We start from the raw sequence: 22,046 nt of genomic DNA, 5'->3' as shown, positions 1-22,046 counted from the left end.
TGCGCAGCTGGCCCTCTCCCTTCGAGATACCCAGAGAGTAGAATCACTGTAATTAGTTCTGCTATCACTCAGCACCAAAGAACTCTTACTCACGACCGGGATGCTGCTTCTGAGATGACAAGTTCAACAACATGGAAGGAAGTGATACTGATCTAAAGACTAGTCTAGTGAAGAAAAAACAAAGTCTAAGATCTCTGATTTTCAAAATGTAATCTCCTGGAATATAGAGTTCATGGGTGTATTTTGCTTTTCCTTCTCCTCAAAAGGGAGGGACACAGAATAAAAATAAGTGAGATTTATCAGTGCTTCCTATGGTCCAGTTACCGTGCTAAGCTTTTGACAGCCATCATCTTGACTCCTGGCCCAGGTTAACTCTAAAATGTTGGCATTTCACAGTTGCAGAACTGAGACTTCTACGTCGAAGCAATTATCCAGAGCCCACTGCTTAGGACAGCTAGAAAGAAGTAGGGTTGCCCCTACCTTCAATCACCAGCCGCACCCCTCCCGTCCTGTCCCTTATTTCCTCCACTTTCCACATCTTCTCCCCACGCCTATCCCGAAAGGATAAATAAACGGGCTTCTGAAGAGACAGACAGGTAAGTGACCCAGACACTGTTCTGAGCCCTTTTGTGTCTTGAGGGGCTGGAGCCATGCCCCCACCAGGAACAAAACTCAGGAGCTGCAACAAGGTGGGGTGTGCTGCTGTTTGAATTGTTGTTGGGTCTTGTTTTCTCAAGAAATGTAGTCCACAGAGCTTGTGAAAGACATCCTTCAAAAGTGGGAATTACACACAGAAGCTGTCAAGGGTCTGGAATGCGGTTCTACAGGATATCATCCATGTTTCAAGAGAGACGAGATGACAGCTCCAGCTACCAAGCCCATGAACCGCAAAGTGGAAACACCCCCACCCCGGCCATGAGTCCCCAAGTCTCTAAGAAGCCCGGGTGTGTGTCAGGAAGCACTTCAGCACACCAGATTGACAAAGTCCACCTTTTTATCCAGGAGTCTCCTCTCTCTGCAGACAACCCAGACCTTGGCCTTCCTTTTCCTTGCTCTTCACAACAAACAGCGTGGTCATCACATCGATGTCATGTTCCTCTGACATCTCTGGAGCAGAAGACACAGGCATGGTGACAGGGCAGCCAGGACCAAACATTTGGGGAGATTTCTTAGAGGTTTGGTGAAGAGTCAGTCACATGGTCACACAAACTAACTTGTAAATTTATTTGTATGAATCCTTATTTTTACATCACATGTAGAAGCCTTTTATTTGTGTAGACTCAGTATTAAATGATGAAATGAATAGTAACTGGAACACTAGGCAGAGTCAGGAGCTGCAAAGAAAATGTAAAATGCTGTGAGGCCATGTCTATGCGGGATGAGGAATGTGAAGGTCAGAGATGCATGGCATTTGCATGGATCACAGCCTACAGGGTACAAGTTTTGCTCCTGTATCCTGTACCCAGGAAGATGCCTGGCTTCCCACGGGGTGGGCTGTGCAATTAATAGGACATTTCTGATACTGCCTTAAAAACTGCAAGGTGCCACACAAACAGAAGTGTCAGGACAGACTGCTTCTGCAGTTTAGCAGGAGATGTAATGGGGACAACCTAGGTCTACAACTGGGCACATGACAGAACATGCATCTAGTTACAGAGTGGACTGGTGCTGCATGGGGTGCTCAGGCACTGGGAGGGTACAGACGGCAGACAGTTACTTCTGGAATAGGGTAAGGACTGGTGTGAAGTAGAGCTGACCCACCACAAGTCTGCTCCTAAACGGACCAGAGGATGGCTTTGCAAAAGCAGCAGCAGAATGCTCCCAGCCGTGGGCAGGTCCAATCAGCTCTGTTTATGCAGCTCAGGCCCCAAGCACCAAGGCAGAGTAAACGTCTGACTGATGTGGCAAATGACTTGTTCTTATCATCTGCCAACCCCCCACCACCCCAAAATGAAGCTTTTTACTTGTTCTTATCAGAGGCTTCGAGTATACATGAAGCAACTAGGATGGGGGCATAGAGTGCAAAGTTGAAGCTCTAGCACTCTGACGACGTGATCTGAAGAACTGACTCACTGGAGAAGTCCCTGATGCTGGGAAAGATGGAGGGCAGGAGAAGGGGACAACAGAGAATGAGATGGTTGGATGGCATCACCGACTCAATGGACATGAATCTGAGCAAATGCCAGGAAATGCTGAAGGACAGGGAAGCCTGGCATGCTGCAGTCCATGGTGTCACAGAGTTGGACACGATTGTGGGATTGAACAACAGTGTGAGAAGATATCTGTAAGGACAACATTCTGGGCCAAATTATGTAATAAAACTATAAAAATAAAGCAGTAAATGAAACAAAGAGTTTGACTTCTTGCAATCTTCTCCAGCAGAGATGGGTTTAGGGGGTCAAGTAAGAAGATTGTTGTAGTTGGTATCAGTTTTCAGAGCAGACCAAGAATTAGCCAGGCTTTCACTTATTACCTATAAATCCACTATCTTTTTATCAATGCATTTGAAATACTAATAATACCTACTTGCATGCCACACATGAAACCTGCTGTGGAACAACCTACAGGAAGTTATGGCATTTTTCAAAGACGTATTCCCAGGACAAAAGGCTTTGAAAGAGTCAGTCGTTTGCTCAGGTTGTAATGGCAGCAAGTGGCAGAGCCTGAACTCAGTCCTGGGAACTGACTCCAAATGCAGTGCCGTTTTCACACCAAGTTTGGGTGTGGCTTCTGGGTATTACGTGGATTTCTGCTGTTGGAAGCTTTATTTTCACTGTGAACAACCTTTCTCCTCAGTGTTCACCATGCTGGGCAGGTCATTCTCTCCTCCCCCACAACCCCACCCCCCCCCACTCCCATCTCAACACCCTATACTTGCCCCTCCTTCACCCCACCCACCCTGAAGACAGGTAGAGCCCACCCTGATTCTCTTCTTTCTCCAGGATGACGATCAGGACTGGTGGAGCAGTCTGAGTTGGTATCAAGCTAATCTGTGGTCTCTACACAGTAATGAAGGGACTTCCCTGGTGGCCCAGTGGTTAAGAATCTGCCCCCTGTAGGGGCCCCAGGTTCGATCCCTCATTGGGGAACTAGATTTCACATGCACAACTTCAGATCCCACATGCCGCATGGTGCGACCAAAATAAATAAAATTTTGAGAAGAGAAAAAATAAACAGTGATGAAACACAGTGAATCTGAACGCACAGCCCAAGGGAATGTTTGTGAATGGCGCTGGTCCTATAAGCCAGCAGGTTTGCAGAATGTAAGCCAGGAGGTCTCCTAGAAGCGAGCAGGTGTTCAGACGTGGACTTGATATTTGGTTGTGCAACAGCTCCATCCAGGGCAGAGGCAGAGCCTGGTGGCCCTGAGAAAGTCACCTGACTGGGTCCGGGGGCCCACAGTGGCCACCCTGCCGTTTCAGGCATTAGGCACACTTGGTCCTGATGCAGGCGTCCGTCCATGAAAGCTGTTTCTGGGGTTGTAACTGCAGACCAGACCCAGTCCACCTCATTCAATTTCCTTTTCAGAATACAGCATTTCACACTTCTTCTTCTACAAAATACAAAACCAAAAAAGTGAAGTTAAAAAGTCAGCTCAGGGGCACTGGTGGTAAAGAATCTTCCTGCCAATGCAAGAGACGCAAGGGACTTGGGTTTGATTCCCTACGTCAGGAAGATCCCCTGGAAAAGGAAATGGCAACCCACTCCAGTATTCTTGCCTGAAAATTTCCATGGGCAGACGAGCCTGGTGGGCTTTAGCCCACGGGGCTGCAAAGGCTCAGACACGACTGAGCATGCACAGGTGACGTTATTTTCCAGGTTCTATGACATCTGACTACATGAACTCACGAAGTGAGAGGCACCATGGAGCTGGGAGCTGGGAAGTGAGACGGGCTGTGATGAGGTGGTACAGAGGCTGCAGACACAGCCAGGGGCTGAAGGTCCGGGGAGACCCGACTGCAGCCCAGGAGGCTGGGGCGCTTGGCTGGGAGGACCAGGTCGCTCAGGGAGCTGCGTGGGTGCAGGAGACCCTGTGTCTGGGAGGAGGCAGCTGTGTTATCGGTCTCCCTCCCTGAAGACTAGGGCCCTTGAGGACAGAGCCTGGGTCCAGTGTGTCCAAAAACACACCCTCCCCACCCTGCTCAAGCCTGCACCCTTTACACATGTTGCTGGATGGCCAGGACCATGTAAACAAGAGGAGGGAATGTGGATGTTTACCCTAAGGTGATGGCAGGTCTCGGGAAGTTCAAGGAGGCAAGTAGGGGGGTCACTGGGCTGCCATACCAAGGAGGGCCTGAAGTGGACCAGGATTTCTGCGGGAGACAGTGTAGATGGTAGAAGGGATCCCGGACCATCACCATAACCTCTGAACCAGCCTCTCCACAATTACCCTTCTCAACACACAAGTCAAGTGTGTTGACTTGACCTTCTTTATCTCAGAACCCTGCAGAGCTTTCCCTTCTATAGAGTCAAGTTTAAGTCCTTGGAACAGCCTTCGAGGCCACACACAATGTGATCCTAAGCCACCTGTCCACAGCCCCTGCCACTGCCTTCATCTACTCTTCCAGCCAATAAGAGGATGTGTCTGTCAAGGTCACTCACCCTCTGGCAAGCTTGCTTCTGCCCCTCCCAGGGGCCCATCCTCCAGGGACCATCTCAAAGTCTCCTGAGGCCGGTGGTGCCTTGCTCCTCCCGATGGTTACCCCAGCGCTCTGCACACTGTGGGCACTTTGCTAAGGCTTGTGGAGTAGAATCAAACTGCAGTGCTTGCAGCTGGATTCATTTAATACTTATTGAGCAGCAGAAACCATAAGCAAAAAGACTGATCCATTTAATTACCTTAAAATGTAAAATACTGCTCTGAAATGAAAATGCAAAGTTAAAAGACAAACTGGGAAAAATAGATAGAATACATATGACAAACAGGTATTAATAAATTTTCTTACCAAGCCAAGCATTAGCAACAATCTAAGAAGAAGAAAAAAAAAGCGCAAAGGAAATAAATATGCCCATTCCATTTTTCACTCATCAACGATAAGGATGGAAGTTTTAAAGTGCCCAGCGGGAATGAGGGCCTGAGGAACAAGGAAGGACTCACAGGCTTTTCATCCAGGACTGTGAAGGCATGCTTCCTGGGGGAAGGAGTAACTACAAAATTCAAACTAATGAAATCTTCAGCCTAGAAACTTCACTCTTAGAAATGCAGCATATAGATAAAAGAACAGGCAAAGCACTCATAGCTGACATTACTTCTAAGAGGAAAGGAATCCATCTCTGGGAAATGGGTCCATGACCTAGTATCTCACAAGGAAAGACCTACAGTGGACCTGTAACCAGCCATGCAGAACTATTCCAAACTACACTGCTCAGTGGAAAAGGCCACGCGTCTCCACTCACGCACTACCATGTTCTTTTGCAAACCAAATATACAGCTATAACTGCTGTTTACTTGCTAAGTTGTGTCCAACTCTTTTGTGACCCCACAGACTGTAGGCCTGCCAGGCTCCTCTGTCCATGGCACTTCCCAGGCAAGAATACTGGAGTGGGTTGCCACTTCCTTCTCCAGGGGAATCTTCCTGACCCAGGGATTGAACTGTGCCACTGGGTCACCTGGGAAGCACTGGGATGTGCCTGTACTTGCATGCAAGACCTTGAAAACCCCTGACATTGGCTGCTTCTGGGCAAATTTATTTACATTGTATACCCATTCATATTGTTTGAATCTGCCGTGTTTTCCAACATGTTCAGTTTTAAAAGTCTGCCTTCCCCAAACACATACAGAGCTGTTGATCATTTACTATATACTAGAAGCTTCCTAGGAAGGTGTTATGGACAGAACTGCTTCTTGGAGTAGTTGACATTGCTACGTCCATTATAGTGGATGACATTGCTTCCATCCTTCAAGAATATCTGGATAACTACAACCATGTAGCTCTTAGAAGAAACACATATGTTAACCTTTGGACTTTTTTGTAGACATGACACCAAAAGCTACAACCACCACCATGAATTGGACTACATCAGAATGAAAAGCTTCTGTGTTTCAAAAGACACCATGAAGTGCAAACACAACATATTCAGAATGGGAGATAAAATTTACAAACCATGTATTTTATCAGGGACGTGTATCTAGTGTGTGTAAAGGACTCTGGCAGTGATAAAGATACACAACCCAATTTAAAAATGGGCAAAGGCATCAGCAGACGAATGGATAAGGAAGCTGTGGTACATATACACCATGGAATATTACTCAGCTGTTAAAAAGAATTCATTTGAATCAGTTCTAATGAGATGGATGAAACTGGAGCCCATTATACAGAGTGAAGTAAGCCAGAAAGATAAAGAACATTACAGCATACTAACACATATATATGGAATTTAGCAAGATGGTAATGATAACCCTATATGCAAAACAGAAAAAGAGACACAGATGTACAGAACAGACTTTTGGACTCTGTGGGAGAAAGCGAGGGTGGGATGTTTCGAGAGAACAGCATGTATATTATCTATAGTGAAACAGATCACCAGCCCAGGTGGGATGCATGAGACAAGTGCTCAGGCCTGCTGCACTGGGAAGACCCAGAGGAATTGGGTGGAGAGGGAGGTAAGAGGGGGGATTGGGATGGGGAACACATGTAACTCCATGGCTGATTCATGTCAATGTATGACAAAATCCACTGCAATGTTGTGAAGTAATTAGCCTCCAACTAATAAAAATAAATGAAAAAATAAAAAAATAAAAATGGGCAAAGGATCTGATCAAACATTTCTCCAAAGAAGATCTCTAAGTGGCCGGTATGTATGTAAAAAGATGCTCAGCATCATCAGCCATCAGGGAAATGCAAATGAAAACCCCAATGAGGTACCAGCTCAGGCCCTCTAGGATGGCTGTCATCAAACGCGGTTGTTACAATAAATGTTAACGAGCATGTGAAAAAACTGGAACTCTGATATGCTGTCAAGTGGTGCTGCCACTCTAGAAAACATGCTGGCTCCTCAAAAGACTAAATGTACTCACCACATGACCCAGTATGGTCACACCGGTTCAACTGCTGGGCATATATCCAAAAAGACGCTGTCTATGCAAAAACTTGTACACACAAGTTTCAAGAAGCAACACAACTCATAAAAAAGCCAATAACGCAAACAACCCAAATACCTGTCAACTGATGAACGTATAAATGAAATGTGGTATATTCACACAATGGAAGCTTTGTCAGCAACAAAATGAAGCACTGATATCAGCATCGGGACTGAACCTTGAGAACATGAGGTTGAGGAAAAGAAACCAGTCACCAAAGATCACAAGGTGCACGATGCCATTTATGGAAATGTCCAGAGCAGGCAATTCTAGAGACAAAAAGTAGGTGAGTAGGTGCCTGAGTGTTGGGGATGTAAAGTGGGGATGAAGGGTGGTGTGTGTTAGGAGCAGATCAAGAGTGCTAACAGGTACAGGCTTTCTTTCTGGGGTGATGCCTCCTAAAATCAATTGTGGGGATGGATGACAATTTTGTCAATATACTACTAATAAAAAACCATTGCACTGTACACTTTAAACAAATGATTTACATGGTATACAAATTGCACGTTGATAAACCTGCTACTTAAAAATAAAAAGAGCTAGGCCAGGACAAATAAATGTGGATATTGGTATGTACATTTAAAAAGGTGATGTTGAAATTCCACTCTTAAATACACCTAGAAGTACTGAAATGTTTCTTACACAGTAAGTATTCATTTCTTGTCAGCTCCTATCTAAATCCATCATTTTGGCAATCAATACAAATCAAGGAATTTCTGAAACAATTCTACCTTTTATTTGAATAGAATCATACTTGAAAATAAAAGTTCCATAGTTTAAAAACCTCTGACCTGGGTTTTGGACTAGAACCAACGAGCTGGACAGTTTGTGTCAGCGGCTGTCGTTAATATTCCTGCACCAGGACCAGACAAAGAGAAGGGACACATACTATCTGTTTTCACTTTCTGTACACATGAAATTTGATCAAATAATGTGTCTTTTACAAAGCAATCCTGTAAATGAAAGACCCTGGATTTTAAAAGGCGGTGAGTTTGAAACCTGCTTTACAACACCACCCCAGTCATGATACTGAATATTCTCGCTTTTATATCATAAAATGAAGCTCAGCTCCAGCCTCATCCTGTGTTGCAATCACCTGACAAACCCCAGCCCCTCCTTGTCCATCTCATCCTGCAGGTAGAAACCCCACCTCTGAAAGCATCACCTTTTCTTTAGAAGGCTGTCCAGTAATCACAGACTGCAGTCACAGAATCCTTTGACTAAGCCCATCCTTAAGGAAACATAAAGAAAACCAGTTCTCTGTATGTCACTTAAAGACACCCGTGCCTCCCCAAGGCTTTTTAAATCAAGGTACATGAGTGATGTCAGGGAAGAGACCTTAGTGATATGCCTGGGACAGGCCCAACGGGTACTCACCCTGGACCTGCCGTCCAGTCTGCTCCCCACCACCCCTCCAGGGGGACAGTCCACACACTGCTCTCCACACGCGGCTCCAGCCCGCCCTCTGTGGTGCTGTCACGCACATCACTTCCCTTCCTTGGAGACACTGCCTCCCTTTCACCCCCGTTAATCCCTCCCTTGTTCGCATCTTACTTCTTTCTCTCAAGACCCAGCGGAAAAGCTCAACTCTCCACCGAGCTGTTCCTAAGGCCCCATTGCCTTCAGCAAGTCTTGTGAAGTCGGGGACGTGGCAGAGCCGGGGTGGCCCACTCTCATCGTGGCACTGACAGCAGAAGCGGAGGACATGGGACTTCCCCTGAGGAATCCGAGTTCTGTCTGGGTAAGGCCCGAAAGGTCTTATGAAGTCGCAGTAACCACTTATTAAAATATTTATCTGTGCCTAAGTTAAATAAACAATTTTAATGCAAACACTCAATAGGGCATCTTCCCCATTGCTCCTAAGATCTCGTCTCTCTCTGCTGCTGTGGGCATGGGCGGCTTCACTCCGTTCTGTCTTCTCTGGATCATGACAGAGTTCTACAAGTATGTACAAAAGAGAAGAAACCAGAATCAGTCACATACTAAATGCCAATCAACTGCCAGTAATCGGCTATTGCGTCTTCTAAAAGGAAACACAAAAGGGCAGGTTAAAAAAAAATAAATTCTAGGACTCTAGATAACGTTTTGAGATTATGCATTAAACAGAAGTGATTATTCTCTTGGTGGTGGTGGTAGTTTAATTGCCAAGTCTTGTCCGACTGCTTTGTGACCCCATGGACTGTAGCCCGCCCGGCTCCTCTGTCTCTGGGATTTCCTAGGCAAGAATACTGGAGTGGGTTGTCATTTCCTTATCCAGGGGATGTTCCTGACCCAGGGATCAAACCCGCATCTCCTGCATTGCAGGTAAGTTCTCTACTATCGTGCCTCCAGGGAAGCCCCAATATTCCCACAAGAATATGTCACCTGTTACTAGGATGGGGATACAGTGTTGAACTACCAGCCCAGGAGCACAGCTCACCAAGAGCTCAGAACAACTGCCCAAAGGAGCCAACAGGTGACCACAACAGGTGAGTGAACACAGGGAAAGGAAGCCATTGGAGCCAGTGCTCAGAGAAGCAGAAATTACAATATATATAGAAAACGGGGACCATGGGCAGCGGTGGGGGAGTAGGAGGCAGGAAAAGAAGCCGGATACATATGGTGACAGGGCAAGCCTGCCAGTCCATCCACCTTTAGAAAACTAACATGATGACAAGATACTGATCCACGTAGGCAGACCCACCTCGGTTGGAGCTACATCCTCACACATGGGAGAGGGTGAGGCAGCCAACGAGAGTGCCCGAGGGTCCTGAGGGCACACGGGGGATGTGGTCGGAAAGGTGGGCTTCCCACAGCCATCTAAGGAAGGGTGGTGGGTTCTGACAAACCTCAGGCTTCAGACTCATGCTTAACAGATGAGTTCTAACAGAGGTGACCGAGCCAAGCTTACCCAGAACTTCCGGCAGTTCTTGTACTTCAAGAAGTGAGAGGAACAGCTCTCCTTGTCATAGTTATTTTCGGCCATGCATCTGGTAGACGCGTCCGATTCCTTAAATATGCAAGACAGGCAGCATTTAGGAGGCAGAGTGGCATCTAAAAAACAGATACACACACCTCTGAAGCTGCGTCCCCCAGAGCAGATAACTGGAGATAGTTTCAAACACTTTCACTCCCAGGGGCCTGGGTTTAATCCCTGTTGGGGAACTAAGACTGTAAAGCAGGGCCAAAAGAAAAAAAAAATTCACTGCTGCATAGCAGAAGCCAAACCTCATCTCCTGACTCAGAGGGCAGCTCTCCACTCCTCCAAGTTCTCACCTGGAGTTGAACTTGATGTTAAGGTGGTTTCAAGACCCTAAGTAAACAGCTAATGACTGGTCTACAACAAGGTAAATTAAAGTAACGACATTCATCTCAATGTAAGTTTGGCTATCATTCACTCCATTATGCAAGAAAATACACTATTATGTCAGTAATTTTAATAGGTATCATTAATATCACTTCAAAACTGAAGTGAGCCACACGGGGCTACAAGTTCAAAGGAGGGTAGCTGCCATTTGGTAATTAAAGTTTAGCTGTCTGAACTGGAAGTAGATTGGATAACAAACTTCAAAGTGAAAGGCATGATTCTGAGAAGTCATCTAAAGGAAAACTTTAAATTAAGGGCAAGTAATTTGCTTCACAGATCTGAGAAACATGGTTTATCTAAAGCAACTTAGGAAAACTGCTGAAAACAGATTTCAAGTAGAACAAAGCCAATACTCCATGCCAAATATTTAACAAATGTGTATATTTGGAAAATGCATATGAATTGGGAAATATAATTTTCATAGCACCAGTTCGATGGCTGCCTTATTCAAGGATGACAATGCCACAAGTTAAGAACTGCTAAGAATTGGCAATAAATGCCAATAAATGATTTTAACAACAAAATGTTTTGTTTACATTGATACCCTTGTGAAAACCTTCACGCTTTAAATACTCTAATTCAGTTATCAGCCCTTCACTCTCAGCGAGGTGGTCTCAGGGACATGATGAAATCACTGCTATCAAAACATAAATTTCAGTAACCATCTAAAAATACCTACTTTCCAACTTTGAATGTTTGGACTCAAGAATTTCCTCAGTGTTGCACATGCTTGTCTAGTGTTAAGAGTGACAACTAAAAGCTTGTATGCTCTACAAATTAGGGAAACTCAAAAAAGAGATGAGTCTTTGTCAGCTAAATGATGAATATCTAAAAATGCTCTTGTGAAATAAGGATACACAGGCCATGAATGTTTCTTGTACAGGAATAACTTTATTCAAGAATTGCAGAAAACTGATGCCCACAAAATCAGAAGACGCTTATTTTTCCAACTTAATACTTGTGACAATTCAAAGCCAACCAGCTTACCGACAAGCAAGGGTTTATGTCAGGGTCCCTCAGCCTCCGCGTCACCATGGGCATCCTAAGTGTCTTCTCCCTGCAGGCAGAGGTTGGGAAGGGTAACACAGTGGATGGCACACGAGTCGGTTAAGCCTCATCAACTCCGCAAGTACAGTACCTGAAGAGCTAACTCTGGCATAAAGACTTTCTAGTGAGGAACTCACGCGCTCTCTGTATTTTCAGAATGAAGACTTGGATGTGATTCTCTACACTGACTCATGCCTCAGCACTAAGGCCTTGTTTAAACTGTTTAAGTGCCTCTACTGAAATCTGACTACAATGTTCAGAGAGAAAGTTACGCTAAAATTCAGTTTTAGTTTACTCCTATTTCTAAAGGTGGCTCAGTGGTAAAGAATCTGCCTGCCAATGCAGGAGACAAGAGTTCTACCCCTGGGTTGAGAAGACCCCCTGGAGGTAGTACTGACAACCCACTCCAGTATTCTTGCCTGGAGAATTCCATGGACAGAGGAGCCTGGCAGGCTACAGTCTATGAAGTTGCAGAGTCAGACTGACTTTAAGTGACTAAAAGACAATAATATCTATAAACTAAACAAATACGTTAACAAAAATACAGCATTCATTCTACTGATTACTTCCTTATTATACACTGATTAGCACACAAAGTAAGGGTGGAATAATTTAGTACAACTCAACTTAGGAAAAATTTGTCAACTAAAGTACCTGAATGTCTACTCTGTGGCCTGTCCTGGCCAATATACCAATAAATAAATAAATAAACCACCAAAGTTATTGCTCAGTGGACATTTTGAAAAGTTAAAAAAAAGGAAATCTGAAACTTAACTTCCCAAAGGCATCTTCTACTTAACTGATACTTCCAGGGATAAAGGAGGTAAGGGAACACCACTGCGGCACATTCATCTTCTGGTTAAAGCCCTATAGGCATACAGCCTGAAGGAGCCTTTATCAATTAAAGATGAACACAGTTCTCTAAGAGCCAATTAGGGATTCCAAGTCAAATCATATACTCTTATAACAAGTAGGTCACCTATATTATCCCAGGACAACTGCCCTCTCTAATGAATCTAACTGAAATTGGTATGCCTGTTATCTTCAAAGACACATCATAGACATGAACTAAAAGACAATTTTTTTTTTAAAAAAAACTCAACTACTTGTTAAACACAATTCTTTATTTCAACATATTGGCATATTATCAATGAGCCACCCACAAATATTTTTAAATGCTCAGCACTAACTTTATGGAACCTACCCCTGAATCCCACTCTAGCTTAACTTTTACCTCAAGATCAAAGACGACAGCAAATAATGTAGGATGACCTACCCAAAACACCAATGAATAAAAAACTGCGTCAGTATAACTAGACAGAGCTCTGAACTTCTGTACAAAATGGTTTCTACTTCCCTTCCCCAAGATGGGGCCATCAAAAAATATGAGCCATAAGTACGTTCAGGAAAAACAATCAAACCCCCATAAGCTCCTGAGAAGTGGAGGTATTCTAGGATCATGAGTCAACTAGTTCCCTTTCTCTTTTACAAGAAAGATCAGGATGTCCAAGCTAAAGGGGATAACCTTTGCAAAGAAGGATGGAAAAGAGTCTAACCCTTCCAGGTCCTTTCAGTAAGTAATCTATTTTATGATCTTCATTGACCAATACGTGAGTACACTTAGCTAACAGAAATCTCTTGGCAAGAAGAAAATTCAAGATGCTGTTCAACTGTACCTAGAGGCTTCTTCCTCTCCAGAACACAATTTCTTTGCGGGCTTGACTTCTTCCTAAGACAGGTGAGGGCACAAAATGAACTCACGGCTTTCTTGTCTACATGTGTCCCGGGCTCTGAACACAGAGCTCTGCTCCGCTGTTCACACTCCTTGGATGTAATCTCAACAATGATGGGACGCAGACTGAACTCAGGTTGCCCCCCTTCCGTGAAAGTGTTCTACTTTCTATCACCATCGTCGGACCACCTAGGTAACATCATATATACCGAATCAGGTTTGCTGTAGGAATTTATTCACCGTTCCTTTCCTTTCCCTTCCGGGTTCTAAATCCCAGTCAATCTAAGTCTGGATTTCCGACTGTCACCTGCTCTGCACGAACCCACATGTAATAACTGGAAATGAAGAGGAAATGTCAGTTTACAGTGAGGAGCGGGGCTGAAAGTGGCTGTTCCGCTAGGGAGGCCTCATCTACTTACTCTCTGAAGGTAACAAACAAACATGCCTAAGCTCTGTCCGCAGAGGACAGTCAGAGAGAAACCAACGATTTGAAGGAGGAGGCGCAAAAAAAAACACAGCACATTTGAGGAAGAGCTCTCAACGCTTTCTGCAAAGGGCAAACTACTTTAAACAGTATTTCTTGACTTTCCATCCACTGGTTCCACGTCCCCACTCGGAGCAGCTTTGCAAGGGAAGGGAACGCTGCTGACCGGTCCAAGGCCCCCTGCCACCACCACCGCCCGCGCCCCCAGGCTGTCCGAGCCCAGGTAGGGCTGCGGGCCTCCCCACCGCAGGAGCAGCCGTCGGGAACCCGCAACGCGTCCCTCGAGGCATTCGACCCTCCAACGTACGTCTGGGAGCAGGCGGCGGATCAGGAAGTCGGGGTGGCCTTGCGGAGGGGCCGGGGAAGGCCAGAGGAGACCCCGGAGCGAGGCGACCCCAGGCCCGCGGCCTCCAGAAAGCTGCCCGTCCAATCTTGTGAGCGGTGGGCGCAGGTGAACACACCTTGCTCTCACTTTCGACGGCACCCAGGAGGGCAGGGGGCGAAGAAAACGCAGGGAACTGGGGGCACGGGCGGGGAGGCGGGGGGCCGATTACGCCCCAAAGGCTGGGAAGGAAAGGTGAAGGAAGGGCTGGGGGTTCCCGGGCAGGGGGCATCTCCTCGGCCCCGGCCCGAGGAGACCCGCGTCGCCACGAGGAAGCGCAACGGCAAGAGGCCCGCGCCTAGGCGAGGCCTGGTGGAGGCGGCTTCACGCCAGAGACGCGACTGCGGGTCCCGCGGCGGCCCGGGCGCGCCAGTCTCTTCCCGCAGCCCTGCAGCCGCGGCGGAGAGAAAGCGGGGGGAGATGGGGGGGAGTGGGGGGGCGGGGAAACCACTCACCTCGGGCGGCCGCTCCGCCAGCGCCCAGGCCGTCTCCAGCTCCAAACACGTCAATGGCTCACGCAGCTGGGCCTTAAGTAGCGCGCATCCCAACGTGCTGCCCCCGCTCCTCGGCGGCCGCCGACCCAATCAGCGCGCCCCGCCGCCTGACTGACAGCCGAGAGGGTCCCGGCTCGGCGGGGGCGGGCGGGCCTCGCCCCGCCCCCAGTTGGCGGGAGGAGGGCCGAGGCGGGAGGAGTGGGCGGGGCGGTGCTCGCGACCCCGCCTCCGCCCCCGCCCCGCCGCGCCCCCCTCGCCGCGGCCCTCCTCTTAACACTTCGGCTTGACTGGCGGTGCGGCAGGCCAATCGGAGGGCGCAGCTGCGGCGGCGGCGGCACCCAGTGGCCGGCCCCGGGGCGGAGCGCGCGGGGAAGGGCGGGGGGGGCGGGCGCAGCGGCGGGCGGGGGCAGGGGGCGGGCCGGCGGGAGGCGGGGGCGGCGGCCGAGCGGGCCGGGGGAGGCGGCGGTGGGCGCGACGTCGGCGGCGGCGGCGGCGGCGGCGGCGGCAGCTGCAAGTTGGGCTGCAGGGGCAGCGCATACACTACAATGGCTGCTGGAAAGAGGCGTAAGGAAACAATTTCCAGGCCCGCCGCGTCCAGCCCGAAATATGAGAAAAAAATTATTAGAAATTCCGCGGGCGGTGTAAAGGCGGCGGACGGGCCGGAGGGAGGATGTTAAAGCCCCGCGGTGAGTTCTCCCGGGGTCCGGGGCGGCGGAGAGGCGTTTAGCGGGAGAAATATCAGGGTTATTTAAATTATGGGACTCGCTGAGGGGGCAGAGGAGCCGCGGCGGCGAAAGGAGGAGGAAAAAGTTTGTGCTGCTCTCAGCCCCTGCTCAGGACCCCAGAGAGAAAAATAATAATAAAAAATAAAATAAAAATAATCGGGCGGGGGTGCGGGGACTCCCGAAGTCGCTTCTGACAGGGCAGGGGGCGATGCGGCTGGAGACCCGAAGGTGAGGTCGGTGGGAAAAAAAAAAACCCCTTTATTCAGGGTCTGGAAAGTTTGAAAAGTTTTCCTCCTCCTCCGCCTCCTCTCTGGTGCTGCGAATATTGTGACAGCGGCAGCGGCAGCAGCGAGAGCGGAAGACATTAGAGACCCGAAAAATAAGGGAAAAATTAATATAAATTCGGTTTTGAGAGTAAACTCTCCGCATTTTCTACCAAAACATCCCGGGGGAAGGTGGGTCCCCAAAGGGCCTGGCGGAAACCCGCAGTCGGCAATATTTGGGGGGCACTTGGAGTGACTTGGGGGGAACTTTGCCCCTTTTTTCAAAAGAGGTTTTTCTTTTTTGGAGAAATGCATTTGTTTTCGCCCTTTCCTCAGGTGGGCGAGTCGGGGTCGGGGTGCGGGGTCTGCGAGGAGGTGTGAGCCCCGGGTGTGTGGCTGCGGGGGGGGAGGGGGGTGCTAAATGAAAGCAGGAGATCTGCACAGACCAGGGACAGCTTGTTGTCAGTATCATAAACAACCAAAATGGAGGGAGAACTCAGGCATATAACCAAATAAAAATTTTTTAAAAATCGCAAAAAAATCCCAAAAAATCCGGGATGCTCCCCCTTTTCTCGCTCAAGGTAAAAGGATGAACCGCCTTTCCCCTGAAGTCCATTTTGACTTTGCAGGGACCAAGGAGTTAATATTTATTTATTTTTTCAAAACTTTCGAAGGGCAAAAGCCTTTTATAACTCAACCGACAATGAGAAAACGTGAAAATCCGATGCTCGAGAAGGAGGGGGAGGGGGGGGGAGGTGGTAGTGCAGAAACTGCTAAACTTAATGGTAATGTGGGCTGATCTGACATAAGATAAACACTATATTTGCTATTTTATAACTCTGTTTTAATGATCGTTGCGGGTTTTTTTTTCTCTCCCCCCGGTGGAAAAAAAAAAGTGATGCCATTTTCTTAATAGAGTTAATATGTGTGATTGGAAGAATAAACCCTTTCGGCTTTGAATTGCATTTTCGTCGCATTTATGCTTCAGGTTTTGTTGGTGGCTCCCTCCTTTCTTTAAACTAGGCTCTACAGAGGAGGGGTAGGGAGGTGGTGGTGCACACAGAGGCTGGTGTGCAAGACTGGAGCACCTTTTGGGGTGGGGTGGGGAGTTACTGAGCTCCTCGCCTCCTGACACGTTTGCTTCACCTGCTCATCCTCAGGAAAGAATGTCCAGCCGAGGTTTTCTGGTTTTATGTATAGAAAAGGATGGTGCCTCTTGCATCACAGTGAAGTTAATGGGAAAGTGCTGCTGATGTTGGTTTCCACGTGGGATGTGGGACAGAGCAGGGCATTTTAAAGGGACAGCTTCTCTTTTCTTAAGATTTTTCATCACCTACACAGAAGCCCTGCGTGAGGACCAGCAGCAGAGGTGCTGGGAGGGTGTGGTGATGGAAGAGCCTCCTCTTTCCATGACTCAAACGCACCCACCTTTAGCAGTGATGGAGGGAAAGGAGGGCTAAAGCAGGCTCAACAGAAGATGGATATTGTGTAGATCAGTTTGTTTCCAAGCTGTTCTTTTGTGTAACAAGCCCTCCCAGGAACTTTGCATGTTACATTGCTGTGCTCTGGAAGCTGATTTTGGAAGGAATTGTGGAAAAATGGAAATAGTTTAAGGTGTGTGGTGTAATGGTATAGCATTATTGAACAGTTATGAATTCTGTGCAGTGAGATCAAAGAGCTGTGTATGCCCATAATATGATTTTACAGCCATTTTGTAAAAGCTGTAAAATACCTAATATTCAATTTGGCTTAAGGTACACTGAGGACTTCTGGTTGAAAACTGCAGACAGAGTGGTGGAGATTCTTTTACTCTGTAAGCAGTAGGCATTTCTTTAAGGGAAAAAAAAAGCACATACACCAACACCATGGAAAAGTTTACGCATACCCATTTTAAAGCCCCATCCTATACATGTGCAGTAACTCTGTGCCTTTGAAATGAAAAGGTTTTAAAGTCCTGTGACCTACCGGTTTGCATCTTTTAAGTTGAATTTATTTGTGTTATTTAACAGGAAATGTTTACTGATCATAAACTACTATTGACTCTGATGGCTTAGATTTTCACAATATTTTCAAAATTGAAAATATGTAAGTTGTATGCTGTACTCTATTGGACATTAAGGTTCACCTTGAATAGAATTTACTTGTGTTCCATTTTCCACAGGTATATGAAGTTTCTAGAATAGATACCTATTTTCCTTTGTTTTTATGATTTATATAAATGGATTAAAATAAGGACTGGATTTTTAGACTTCTTATATAGAATATTTTTTTCTGGCCATACTGTACAAACAAATTATTATTTTGAAGTCTGGTGTACGTTAACCTGTGTTTACATCTGAACTCTTACCTGCACCTTTCCGTAAATACCTCGATAGTAGTAGTTACATCCGTATAGTGTGGTTTCTGATTTTGGAAGCAATTGCAACTTTCTAAGAACTCATTAAAAAAATTAATCCCATGAACCACTGTTAAATCAAATTGATTGGAAAGTGATTAAACTGTCAGTGGAGAAGGGAAACTCCCCCCCCCCCCAAATAATCTTTGCAGAGGTTTCATGGTGCCATTAATACTTACAAAACCTTTGAAATTTATCTTACATGTTCATTGTAGTTTGGCTGGAGACAGTTACATTGAGTATAAGTAGTCAAATTCAGTATGGATTTAAAATAAGTGAGACTTTTAGATCTTGAATAGTTGCCACTTTGACAAACCAGTTACTAGTATCAATAAATTTAGTTTCTGTAAATGTGAAGAAAAAGTATTTCTTCCAGTTACATGAGACCATGGAGTTATTCAGTTTGCTTGGACACTTCACATTATGATTAGTTTATTGTCATCCTAAATAAAAGTGCTGGTATTGTGATTTTTTTTTTTTTCTATATCACAAAAGGTGGTATGAAACCTTCTTCATGTTTGGGTTTTACACACCTGGCTACTTGTCTGAATCAGAAAATATATTCAGAGCACACAAGTATAAAACCTGTAATTCCTTGGAGAGTCTCGTTTAGCTAGGACATACCATAATTACTCATTTGAATTGATTGTACTGAGTTTTTGTAATGACTAAGAAATACTACCTGTTGAACATCCTTTTTCTGAAGCTACTATTAAATTGTACCAATTAACAGAAATAAGTTAAGGCTGTTATATACTCATAATCTTTATTTCAGGTAGAATTAGAGAAGCCTCATAGCTGGAGATGCTAATTTGAAATTTATATGCCTAATTTTGCTATTGGACATTCTATAAGGAATTTAGCTGCTGTGGAAGATGATTTATAAATATGGGCTAATTCTGATAAAATTCAACATCTGCATATTTATTACATATCTAAATATTTTAATAAACAGACATAGCTAAATAAATTAGTGAATATGTTTTTATCAGTATATTTTCGAAGTTGTAAGTGTACTCTTGGTGTTTTAAAATCATACAAAGGTGTCCTTTTTTTTCCTTTGTTTTTAACATAATCCTGGTTGTCACTACATACATTTTGGTTTGGTATTCTGGAAATTTTCCTTTCTAAGAATTAAATTGTTATTTGCTGAATGAAATATAATGCTGCTGTCTTTGAGATTTGAAAAGCTTGAGAACTAAAACATGTATCTATAGCTGTCTTTGAAGTTTTGTTTTGATAATCATTTGCTCCTTGAGCTGTGTAATCAAAATATTGGTTCCTTCCAGGAATGTTTTAATGTTCTTTATTTAGAATCTTGTTCTTTGGAAAATTAATATGTCTGAAAAGTTACCTGTTACACACACATATATACACACAGACACACACCCAAGAAAAAAGTTTTACTGAGTAACTTTACTTACACAATCTGGAATACTTGTTCTTTTTGATGTGTTTCCAAATGTATAGGAAATAAATAAAAATTTTCCTCTTTATATTGATAACATCTTAGCTTCTTTAGTTAAGTTATTTGAGTAAGGGAAGAGTTTCAGAAGAAGGCAAGAACAACTGAATGTGTTCAGCAAAATCCAGGATAGTGAATATGTTCAAGGTAAAAAGGCTAAAAGTTGTCCCTTGAGCCATTTTTTAGCTGTTTTAAGAACCTGATAAACACCTTATCTGAAACATCAAATACTTTGAAAATATATCGAACACTGCAGAGGAGCAAAAATGGACCCTTAATTTCTTTAATTGTAACAGGAATTAATGTAGGCAGCATATTTAACCAATTAGTAAGTGTTTAGGTAGCCTTGGAAAAGTATTTACAAATAAGTTAAATGTGAGGGCAGGGTACAGTGAATTGATGAACTGAAAGTTAACTATGATTTTAGAATTCATGCAGGGGAATTCTTTCCCATTTTACAATAAGACCACTTTGGAGGTAACTAATTTTTACTTTTGTGTGTATTTCAGTACCTAATTTTTTCTTTTTTTGAAAAAGCCTGAACCTGACATCTACTGTGTTACTATATTTCTTTTATAACAGGGCAACTTTTATATCTCATTAGCAAATTTAATTTGAGAAATTAAATGCAAAATTTTACATCATAACATTTTCTGAAAGTATTGATGTGTAGTTATTAACATTTGAAGTTGTGAGAAATACACAGGTATGAAAGCCTGGTAGACATTATTACCAGGGGCATAATTTGATTTTTAGTTTTAAATCGCTTGGCCTAGTGCCCAGTAGTTTACATTCTACCCTGGGTGTCCACCTGTCTCTGCCTCCTCCCTCCAGGGTGGTATTGACAAGGATATGGTGATGAGGAACTACCAGGGGTGCTTTGGTATTTTTGTTTTCTGATTTTGTGTATGCACTGGTGTGTGTTGTTCAAGTGTTAAGGTTTTTGTTCTTTTTTTTTTTAATGCTTATCAGAGAACAAAATCCCAATTTTAGAAAACAGTATCTCATTTTTAAAAAGTGAAGTGGTTGTGATACTGCATTAAAATTGTTAGTATTGAAAAGTCCCTGAATGTCTTGTAAACAGAGTTACTGCAGGGACATGGCTTTAAAACTAACCACAGTATGTGGGGGGAATTTAGATGGCAACCCAAGAAAGGGGTATGCCTATGTAGAATGAATGAATTTAGGCAGTTGTATCCTAGGTTAATAGAAGGAGCAATTTGCTTGAAGTGTTTCCCTGTGTTTTTTTTTAAGTGAAAACTTTTTCCTAATTTAAATACATAGAAAACCTAGAAATATGAATGTGTTAGAAAGCAAAAATGTTCTTTTTGATGTTTGTTTGTTTGTTTTCTTAAAAAAAATTGTAAGGAAAAGTGTATTATAAGAACCTAAGTGTGGACTAAAATGTCCAAAATTAATGGGGAAAGAACTAGTTATATGAGAATATCAGGTTTAGTCATGGTAACTTTAAAATTTGACTTCTGTGAATAAAGAATAACTAACTATAAAGCAAATAATAGTAAATTTACTCCCCCAAAATGAGAGTGGTAATTGGGGGAATCTGTAAGAGAGTATTTTTAATACAAATTGCTGGTTTATGGTAACCTTTTAAAAACAGATTCCTCCTCAATTTTTCCTCCATATCTTTAGACTTGTAGTAAACTAAATTAAACTCTAAGAATAATATGTAGCAGTTATTCAGAATACTTTATTTTTAAATAAGAAAAAATGATTTTTTGTTATTTTTTTAAAAGAGTAAAGATTATTTCAAATGTGTACCTAAGTGAAGTGTTCTGAAAAATCTTAGAAACTGTTGAAAATTATTTTCTTAATTCTTCTTCAGAAACTTTAAAACTTCCCATTAAGTTAATGAAATAAATTTTAAAACCTTAGTTTAAGAACAGTGTACTTTCTGAACTTTTTTCAGGGCAATTTAAGTCATTTCTTCCAGACTCAGTAACATTTTAAAAGCTTTTCATAAGGTAAAGATAAGAACACTCAACAAACTTTTTGATTTCTGAAGTGTTTTTAGGGGTAGGCTGACAGTTAAAGAAATTTTCTTCCCCATTTATTAATTAGCAATTGATTTTCTGAAGGAGAATCTAGACCTATTACAGTATTGTTTTCGAGAGTGGAATTTTCTTTTAATATTAGAAAATATTTTGAGGGTGAAAGAGGCATCTTTTCTTCAAGGGTCTCAGCAGACTGTGGTATCTGCCATTGCAGACCCTTGAACTCGACCTTTTTTGAGGTCAGAGACTCGTTTTAGGCTTTCAGATGTTAGATATTTGAACTATTGTCTCAAACCAGTGTTTGAATTGCATATTGTTTATTGATTATTTATGATATCCTATCTTTTAGTTTCTGAATGTGAAAATGTTAATTGTCAGATGAAATGCTACAACTGCAAGGCTGCCATCCGATTTTTTGAAAAATTTTATCTTTTAAATCAATAGTTTGACATTAGAGCCTTGAGTTTTGAGATACATTTTCGGAGACTGTTCAACTAGAAGTCAGAGAAGGAGGAATTTAGTTCCTTTGACTAATAGGCAGAATTAGAAAAATGTTTTAATCAATTTTTTTCCACTTGAAGATATTTTAGTAAAAAGTTGACTGAATTGTTCTTAATCAG

General features: G+C 43.9%; 2 protein-coding genes across 9 annotated transcripts in view; one reads left to right on the top strand and one right to left on the bottom strand.

Annotated features, from left to right (window-relative positions):
- Nucleotides 1–1,197: 1,197 nt before the first annotated feature.
- Nucleotides 1,198–14,634, bottom strand: CHCHD7 (coiled-coil-helix-coiled-coil-helix domain containing 7). Of its 7 annotated transcripts, none has more exons than XM_070477133.1 (5): nt 14,528–14,620; nt 13,151–13,395; nt 11,415–11,484; nt 9,972–10,070; nt 8,884–9,019 (listed from the first exon to the last, which is right to left on the bottom strand). In XM_070477133.1, the coding sequence occupies exons 3-5, from the start codon at nt 11,466–11,468 to the stop codon at nt 8,915–8,917; spliced, it is 258 nt and encodes an 85-aa protein (XP_070333234.1). In that variant the 5' UTR covers nt 11,469–11,484; nt 13,151–13,395; nt 14,528–14,620; the 3' UTR covers nt 8,884–8,914. The 7 variants fall into 7 exon arrangements, with proteins under 7 accessions (XP_070333237.1, XP_070333234.1, XP_020756490.1 ...); XM_020900831.2 differs by having other exon boundaries at nt 13,236–13,395; XM_020900834.2 differs by having other exon boundaries at nt 13,151–13,203; nt 14,528–14,618.
- A 405-nt stretch (nt 14,635–15,039) lies between these two features.
- The window catches only part of PLAG1 (PLAG1 zinc finger), a 51,910-nt gene continuing 44,903 nt past the window's right edge, over nt 15,040–22,046 (top strand). For both annotated transcript variants that reach the window (XM_020900829.2, XM_020900827.2), the window contains exon 1: nt 15,040–15,252. The gene's annotated coding sequence lies outside the window, so the exon portion shown is untranslated. The remainder of the gene's footprint in view (nt 15,253–22,046) is intronic.

Source organism: Odocoileus virginianus, chromosome 15 (genome assembly GCF_023699985.2).
Source record: "Odocoileus virginianus isolate 20LAN1187 ecotype Illinois chromosome 15, Ovbor_1.2, whole genome shotgun sequence".
Taxonomy (NCBI): Eukaryota; Metazoa; Chordata; class Mammalia; order Artiodactyla; family Cervidae; genus Odocoileus; species Odocoileus virginianus.
This window is presented reverse-complemented; position numbering and strand designations above follow the sequence as displayed.